General features: G+C 39.8%; 1 protein-coding gene across 1 annotated transcript in view; it reads right to left on the bottom strand.

The window, feature by feature from the left end:
- Positions 1–7634: 7634 nt before the first annotated feature.
- LOC119419392 (calcium/calmodulin-dependent 3',5'-cyclic nucleotide phosphodiesterase 1A-like) overlaps positions 7635–9596 on the bottom strand; it is a 52720-nt gene continuing 50758 nt past the window's right edge. The window contains exons 9-10 of the mRNA XM_037686701.1: positions 7750–7911; positions 7635–7675 (exon numbers count right to left, since the gene is read on the bottom strand). Coding sequence (XP_037542629.1) covers positions 7635–7675; positions 7750–7911 — 203 coding nt within the window. The remainder of the gene's footprint in view (positions 7676–7749; positions 7912–9596) is intronic.

Below are 9596 nucleotides of genomic sequence, written 5' to 3'. Positions count from 1 at the left end.
CAGTGGTAAAAATGGACTTGTCCAAACTTTTTTGGGATTTGTTGACGCCATGAAATTTGGAAACAACATATTTTTCCCTTAAAATGATACATTCTCTCAGTTTAAACTTTTGATCTGTGATTTGTGTTCTATTCTGAATAAAATATTAGATGTTGGCACCTCCACATCATTGCATGCAGTTTTTATTCACAATTTGTTTAGTGTCCCAACTTTTTTTGAATCCGGTTTGTATGTTTCAGAGCCACAGATGGCTGCTGGACAGAAAATTTTGAAAAATAGACTGGACTGATAGATGAAAGTGATGTAAGAACAGCTTCTGAACGTCATGTTCAGTTATTGAATGAAATACACAGATTTGTGAAACCCTGCTTCAACATTTCTAAAATTCATGCTTTCTGTTTGACTAGTCTTTTTTCAACAGGAAGTGTCTCACTGTAGTGGTCATCTAACCACGCAAATCAGCAGCCACAATTTACCCAGTTCAGGACATTTAGAAGTGGCTTCTGTGAAAGGGTTATTACCAATCAATAGCTTACCTACTGTAGATAGATTTTTGAGCAGCCTCAGTTTGGAGAAGTAGAATTAAATTATTACCAAACTGATAAACTAACAGCTAATCCAAACACCTCTAAGGTCAAAGTTGATTGCTGACATCCTTAAATAGCTCCAATCTATAAAATTTGTGCAAATTATGTTTTATAAACATTTACATTTTATAGTTTTGAAATACAAAGTTGTTCACAAAAACTCTGTTGTTGGTTTTAAAAACAACCAGCAGCAGCAACTAGCTGTAACACTTCTGGAGCAGACTTAAGGCTCCCACATACTCCGGTGTAGTGTACTCCGTGAGCCGCGAAGACTCTACGCGTACTGTCCACAGACGGTTGAGACTTCATACTCGAGCGTACAGCCTGCAGCCCAGCTCTGCAGGTAAGGGGCATTTACCTTCGGGACAAATTGAGTTCACTGACTGATCATTTGCTGACATGCCTAGTTAACTTTAGTTAGCATTTTTCTTAGTTCATATCTTAGATCTTATTAATGTTTTTTTAATTATTTTTTACATTTTATACTTTTGTTGGATGTAACTGGGGACCCTGTGTACATAATTTTGTTCAATTCAATTCCGTTTATTTATATAGCGCCAAGTCACAACAGAAGTCATCTCAGGGCACTGATCCACTTCATGTACTACATGTGATGTGAATGACAATAAAGAACCTTGAATCCCTGGATCCTTGAATTCCTACTGGATTGATTGACAGGTCGCATCACAAATCCGACTCGTGGAAAAAAAAAAAAAAGAGCTGCCGGCAGCCCTGGGTAGAGGCAGGGCGGCTCAGGATCAGCGGCAGCGGTGTTCTGTGTTTATACAGTATGTTGTTAATAAAAAGTTCTAAAAAATAAACAGGGAGTGCTGGCCCTGCAGTCCACACATCAGACTGGTCCACTGGGAAATCTCCAGACCCTTTCGATTAGCCACACCAGGCCTGATTTTAATTCTCTCCTGACAAATTACTTAATTTCTCACAATTTCAGTCATAGCATCAACAGAGGATGAGGAAGAGATCACTTGCCTCTTGGCAAAAAAAAAAAAGAAAAGAAAAGGCCATTAAACCAGACCAGGGAAGAATAAGGAGAATTTAATATACTGGTGAAGGACATGAAGAAGATGGACAGTGAGAAACATTTTGAATATTTTCGAATGGATTCTAGCAAGTTCGATGAGCTAGTTGGGCGCTTAGTCCCATTTCTTCACCACCAGGGCAGCCACCGCACACCTGTCAGTGCTGCAGAGAACAGCAGTCGCGCTGCGCATCCTTGCGACTGGTTGCTCGGAACACAGAGCGGTTGGTGTCACATACAAAACAGTCCGTCACCAGGCAGCTTGTTGTGCGACACCACGTACGCGGTCATAAAAATTGATCTTTGCGCTGACATGTCCGGTGGACGTCCACTTCGAGTTCATGTTGAGTCCGCCTCGAGTACACGTGGACCTCAGGAGTGAATTACGCCCGAGAATATGGGGCCTTTAATCATTTCTGGGTGCAATGACAAAACAATTTCTGCAAAAATAATTGTATTGTAAAACTGACTATAGTGTGAAGGCTTATAAAACAGTGTTTTCAGGAACTGCTGTTTGAACAAAAGTTTGGAGTTGTTTTAACACAGTGGAAGTCCAACTATGGAAATGGGTCTGCTTATACAAACAATTTTTAGGTCATTGACTTTGATTCCTAAAACTTTCCACTTCAGGAAATTTTGCGCATTTACTTGTAAAAAGTGCTACAGATTGCTGCAACTGTTTGACGTTTCAAATAACCACCAACGTGCTGCAAAACTGAAGGTGGTGTAAATGTTTTTATAGTTTTTAAGAACTGATTTAAAATCTTCAATGGAACTCTCATCAAACTGCAAACATTACTTTGGTGTTGGTGAGAATGAAATAACTTTTCAAAGGTACGATTTTAATGTAGTTTTATAAGATATCAATATTTGTAAATGTCTTATGGAACATCACTTTAAAATATTTATAAACATCATTGAACTATAGACCAACCCTGCTTCTTTTCAATTACTCAGTTAAGTAGTTAAAAATATATATTGTCATTTTTCAACAAATCAGAAAATTTTTATGATTCAGGATGAATAAAATACAAAAATCCAAATTATAATCTCAAAAATCAAAAACTAAATCATAGAATACTTTAAGTACGAGTTGTACTTTCTCTTAAACAAAACCTGTTTAACATGCTTGTAAATTTGTTTTTATTACTGAAGAGTAAATTAGGTGAGTAGTTTCAGTTAGTGCTGCACAGTATTAACACATACAGTGCCTTGCGAAAGTATTCGGCCCCCTTGAACTTTTCAATCTTTTGCCACATTTCAGGCTTCAAACATAAAGCTATAAAATTTTAATTTTTTGTGAAGAATCAACAACAAGTGGGACACAGTCGTGAAGTGGAATGAAATTTATTGGATGTGTCAAACTTTTTTAACAAATAAAAAACTGAAAAGTGGGGCGTGCAATATTATTGGGCCCCTTTACTTTCAGTGCAGCAAACTCACTCCAGAAGTTCAGTGAGGATCCATGAATGATCCAATGTTGTCCCAAATGACTGATGATGATAAATAGAATCCACCTGTGTGTAATCAAGTCTCCGTATAAAAGCACCTGCTCTGTGATAGTCTCAGGGTTCTGTTCAAAGCGCAGAGAGCATCATGAAGACCAAGGAACACACCAGGCAGGTTTGAGATACTGTTGTGGAGAAGTTTAAAGCTGGATGTGGATACAAAAAGATTTCCCAAGCTTTAAACATCCCAAGGAGCACTGTGCAAGCAATCATATTGAAATGGACGGAGTATCAGACCACTGCAGATCTACCAAGACCCGGCCGTCCCTCTAAACTTTCATCTGGAACAAGGAGAAGACTGATCAGAGATGCAGCCAAGAGGCCCATGATCACTCTGGATGAACTGCAGAGATCTACAGCTGAGGTGGGAGGGTCTGTCCATAGGACAACAATCAGTCGTACACTGCACAAATCTGGCCTTTATGGAAGAGTGGCAAGAAAAAAGACATTTCTCAAAGATATACATAAAAAGTGTTGTTTAAAGTTTGTTACAAGCACCTGGGAGACACCAAACATGTGGAAGAAGGTGCTCTGGTCAGATGAAACCAAAATCGAACTGTTTGGCCACAATGCAAAACAATATGTTTGGCGTAAAAGCAATACAGCTCATCACCCTGAACACACCATCCCCACTGTCAAACATGGTGGTGGCAGCATCATGGTTTGGGCCTGCTTTTCGTCAGCAGGGACAGGGAAGATGGTCAGAATTGATGGAAGATGGATGGGACCAAATACAGGACCATTCTGGAAGAAAACCTGTTTGAGTCTGCAAGAGACCTGAGACTGGGACGGAGATTTATCTTCCAACAAGACAATGATCCAAAACAAAAAGCCAAATCTACAATGGAATGGTTCACAAATAAACGTATCCAGGGGTTGGAATGGTCAAGTCAAAGACCAGACCTGAATCCAATCGAGAATCTGTGGAAAGAGCTGAAGACTGCTGTTCACAAACGCTCTCCATCCAACCTCACTGAGCTCGAGCTGTTTTTCAAGGAAGAATGGGCAAGAATTTCAGTGTCTCCATGTTCAAAACTGATAGAGACAAACCCCAAGAGACTTGCAGCTGGAACTGCAGCAACAGGCGGCGCTACAAAGTATTAATGCAAGGGGGCCCAATAATATTGCACGCCCCACTTTTCAGTTTTTTATTTGTTAAAAAAGTTTGACACATCCAATAAATTTCATTCCACTTCACGATTGTGTCCCACTTGTTGATTCTTCACAAAAAATAAAATTTTATATCTTTATGCTTGAAGCCTGAAATGTGGTAAAAGGTTGAAAAGTTCAAGGGGGCTGAATACTTTCGCATGGCACTGTAATGTGCCACATTGAGCCTTTAAAGAGGAAAGACATTCTATCTTATATTACCTGTTATATAGTATTAAATTAATATACCGGTAGGTGCTTCAAGGCATGAAGAGCACCCTTACTACTTGTCTTTTATTATTCTGTTTTCATTATATTTTTTAACTCCTGACACTTTTGAAAAACATTTTAAAGAGTGCATAAAAATTGTGCAGCTTTTTTGAGAATAGTATGCTCTGACTTTTGGAAACAGTAAATTAAAATGCTTAGACAACATCTAAAATGTTTGAGCTCTTGATGAATCAAACTCTTTGGATCCCTTTATGTCTCTGAATGTTTCTGAATGTTTTTCCAGGTCTCTCTTGTAAATGATTCTCCGAGGCTCAATGGTATTAGCCTGTATAAAAAAAGGTTGAATGAATGTTTCTGTCTAATCTGTGAAATCATACTTCACTGTAAAAACATTCAACTTTAAACAAGTCACTAAACATTTAACTGAACTGGTATTTTAATGTTTTTAAACAATTCCAGATTAAATGGGAGTTGGACTCTGCCAGGGCTGCCCGTTGTCACCGATTCTGTTCATAACTTTTATGGACAGAATTTCTCAGTGCAGCCAGGGAGTGGAGGGATTCCGGTTTGGTGGCCTCCAAGATTCCATCTCTGCTCTTTGCAGATGATGCGGCCCTGTTGGCGTCATTGTGCTGTGATCTTCAGCTCTCACTAGTGCGGTTTGCAGCTGGGATGAGAGTCAGCACCTCCAAATCTGAGGCCATGGTCCTTAGTCAGAAAAGGGAAGATTGCGCTCTTCAGGGTGAGGTTCTGCCTCAAGTGGAGGAGTTCAAGTATCTCAGGATTTTGTTCATGAGTGAGGGAAGAATGGATCGTGAGATTGACAGATGGATTGGTGCACTGCCTGCAGTATTGTGGACTCTGTACCAGTCCATTGTGGTGAAGAGAGAGCTGAGCTGTAAGGCAAAACTCTGTTTACCGGTCTGTCCACGTTCCTACCCTCATCTATGGTCACAACCTCTGGGTAGTGACCAAAAGAATGAGGTCGTGGATACAGGTGGTTTAAATGAGTTTCCTCTGCAGGGTAGCTGGACTCTACATTAGAGATAGTATGAGAAGGAGAGACTCGGAATAGAACTGCTGCTCCTCCACATCGAGAGCCAGTTGAGGTGTTTGGGCATCTGGTAAGAATGCTTCCTGGATGCCTCCCTGAGGAGGTGCTTCAGGTATGTCCGACTGGGAGGAGACCCCGGGGAAGACCCAGGACACGCTGAGAGACTATGTCTCTCAGTTAGCCTGGGAACGCCAAGGAGTCCTTCCAGAGGAGCTGGAAGAGGTGGCTGTGGAAAGAGATGTCTGAACCACCCTGCTAAAGCTGCTGCCCCCACAACCTGACTTAAGAACAAGCGGAAGATAATGGATGGACGTACGGATGGATGGATGGATGGATGGATGGATGGATGGATGGATGGATGGATTTTGAAGATTTTATCCCAAATGTTCAATTTAGATTATAATGATGTCACACTAAGTTTTTGAGACTTTTAAGAAGAACTCTTCTAACTTTCACAAACTTTATTATTCATATGGGGCAGCTGTAGAGCAGTCATCCTCCAATGCAAGAGTTGGGGGTTCGATTCCACCAGCATTCACATGCTGAAGTGTGCCTGGACAAGACACTGAACCCCTCATTGCCTCCCATGTGTGTCCCGTCGGTGTATGAACGGGATCTAAAGCATTGATAAGTCTTTGTATAGATCTAGTAGAGTGCTGTATGAATAGGTAAATGAGGGTACAGATTGTAGTGTAAAGTGCTTTGAGTATCCTGATAATATAGAAAAATGTTGTATAAGTACAGTCCATTTACTGTTTATAGCATGTCAAAAGGTCAACGTCTTTTCCTTCTTTCATCCAGTGTGGTTTGTTTTTGTTAATGGACCTGTGGTTTTCTAATAAATCCAGCCAGAATGCAGAGTGGACGCAGCCTAACTCATTGGCCTCCATTATACGAGCTCAGAATTTTCTCATCAAATGGAAGTCAAGTTTTAACTTGTTATATCTCCTACATAAACAATGCGGACACGTAAAAATGAAAATGTGACAATTAGAAGATTTTGTTTTTCAGTTAAGATTTTTTACACAATGACTCTTTGACATTTACGTTCTACTCTGTCTTAATGTCAAAGAGTGAGACACAAGTGTGTGATTACCATGGTAACCATAAAGAGCCACTGGCAGCAGCTTTGCCATTTTGTTTGATCTTGGCGCCCTTTGTTCTTCTTCTGCAAGTTGCACATCAAAATGTGATGTTTTGTTAGTTTAGATTGTGACAAAAGTAAGTTTCAAAGTACTGTTTGATATTACAAAAAAAAAAAAAAAAAGCAGACATGTGTGCCTTTTTTTTTTTTGGTTATAGTTGTTATAGTTTCCAAATATCTTCAGAATTTTTTAAATAGTAAGTAAACTTTATTTGGTTATAAAGAAAATTTTAAAATGGACTGAGTTACGTAATATTAAAGCATGGTGTTTTATTCATGCTACAGACTTGGTCCAAATCTCTTTGAAAATTGGTCTAAATTATCTGCACCAAAAAACACTAAATGAACTGTAGCAGATAATTAGTTTCAGTTAATTCACTTCATCAAACTTTCTGTATATGGCTGTTTTAATTTTATTGGTCTGACAGGCTCTGACATCACAGATTGTAGGCGTGGTCATGAACCATGCCAACATGAAATTGGGAGTTTGATGTTTGAACAGAGAGCAGAGCAGCAGCTCCTCCTTGTACTTAGGAGCTTCATTCACTGAACCTCTACACCATTTTCTTACCTGCTTCATTAAATGTTCCTCCTGATGAGACGTTTAGCCCCCTGTGATTCTCCAGCCTTTGTACGTTCTTTGGTTTTCCAGACAGTGTTCCTCTGAGTTTCAAATAAATTACACTTTCACCACTATGACTGAACCAGGAAGCTGCTAAAAAGCTGGCATCAAATGAAAACTAGTTTTTTAAATATGTTTCCATAGTCACTTGTAAACATGAAGTCTGGGGACCCTTTGAGGGCCACTGAGTCAGCTGCACACAGAAGAAACGGAACCCTCGCTGTTACTGCACCCCGGCCGCCTGTTGTCATGGTGATCTGCCACAGCAAGATACAGCGAGGACTTTGTCAAAATGTGACCTCAAGCATTTTCAGGCACTTTGTCGTCGTCGTCCTCCTCCCCTGCAATGGTTACCACAGCAACAGGTGAGCTTATTCAGAGGCATACAAACTTTTATGTGGTGTTGCACTCATACCATTGCAGGTCATGTGATCTGGAGGTCTGTGGTTAGGTGATGTGTCGTTATTCTGTTCAGCCAAAAAGGAACCCTCTGAGTTCTGTGGCTGATCTGTGCTTGGTGAGTCTTCACACTTCAACTCTGAGTTTTCTTTCTCCTCCTGTTCTTTCTTGGCCATTTCTGTTAAGAACAAAGAGTTTTATTCAAGTTGCAGCAAAAGGCTTATTTCATGACAGACATGTTGACTTGAACATGCAGGGAAGGAGCAAGTGTTGCATTTGCATGTGTTGCAACAAGGGCTGCATTTCATTTAGAGGAAATTCTGTGTGTTGTATTTTTACAGCAAAATGTGGCCCTTATTATGACACATGCATTCCTCTTCTTTCAAATCAAAATGTTTGCTGGGGAAAAGGCCAAAAAGCTAATTAGAAACTACCCAATTACCGTAATTTCCAGTCTATAAGGTGCTACTTTTTCACACACTTTGAGCACTGCAGGTAATACAATGCATCAGCTAATTTAGGAATTTTTTTCTTTAATGGGCTAGCAAGCTTCCTGCTACCAAAAACTTTTAACTTTGTCAATCCTGGGCATCCACACAGCTGCCCAATGCATACCCCTCTTACAAACTGAGTCTCTATGATACACACTGAGTGAGAACCACCTCCCTCACTCGTGGTTACTCTACTGAATGGCCTAACACAAACTAACACATAATGAAACACAAACTACATAGGCTTAAAAAAAAGTAATCACTAAAAAAAATACAATAAAAAACCCAATTCTAAACAGCTAACCAAAATAATTAACAATGAACATATTTTACCCATAGTCCCTCTCTGTGACCATGTGACCAGCAGTCAACCACAATGAATCAATGAGGCAGTCTCATTGAGTCACAAGGACCCACCCCCCAAGAGATGTGCATTGATGAACTACTGTATAAATAAAGGTAAAAAAAATCTGACCAATGAAATTACCCAACAGGTCACAGACAACCAATGAAATGGGGAGGGGAGGACAGAACGGGCGGGGGATCCCCGTACTTGCGCAGAGCTCGTGAGTGTCACATGCTCACAAAGCAATTTTGCTCGCACAAGTAGGAGAAGCGAAGCGTCGTCAGCTACAGAATAGAAGTCCAGTTGTGTTTACCTTTAATCTTTTTGGGATTTACCATGTCCTAGATGACAGAATCTTCACCAGCATCTCGCAGCAGGAGGAATATAGTGATCAATGACTTCCTGGTAGGCTACTGTATTATTTTTTTTTAAATAGCCATGTTACCGGCACTGTTCAGAAAAAATAAATAAATTACTGTATGTATTTGTGTATGTTACCAGTACATATTGTAGCATTTTGGTGTGGTTGACTGTTGGTCACATGACCTCAAGGAGGAATTATGGGTAAAATTTTTGTTCATTGTTTATCATTTAGGTTAACTGTTTAGCATTGTTCATTTTAGTGATTAGTCTGTTCTTCTTAGCCTACATGGTTTATGTGTTCATTATGTGTTAGTTTGTGTTAGCCATTCAGTAGAGTAACCATGAGTGAGGGAGTTATGAAGACATGGGGTTCACTCTCTGTGTGTGGAAACAAAAATGAAGTCTATAAGACGCCATCTGGTGTTTGATTCTTGATCTACAAGAAGAGCTGCACATCTCTCAATACCTGTGTGCTGCCACTCATGAAACAACGTGAACACCTGTGGCTTGTAAACAAGCATGTGATGCGTATAATTTTAAAAAAATTAGTGCGTGCGGCGTATATTCAGGTGTGCTCTATAGACCGGCAATTACAGTATTTAAATTTCTATGAAATAACTACACAGAACAATGGTTCAAAGCCTAAAAGTCAAAGTAAAAAAA

Source organism: Nematolebias whitei, chromosome 13 (genome assembly GCF_014905685.2).
Source record: "Nematolebias whitei isolate Nwh7 chromosome 13, NemWhi1, whole genome shotgun sequence".
Taxonomy (NCBI): domain Eukaryota; kingdom Metazoa; phylum Chordata; class Actinopteri; order Cyprinodontiformes; family Rivulidae; genus Nematolebias; species Nematolebias whitei.
This window is presented reverse-complemented; position numbering and strand designations above follow the sequence as displayed.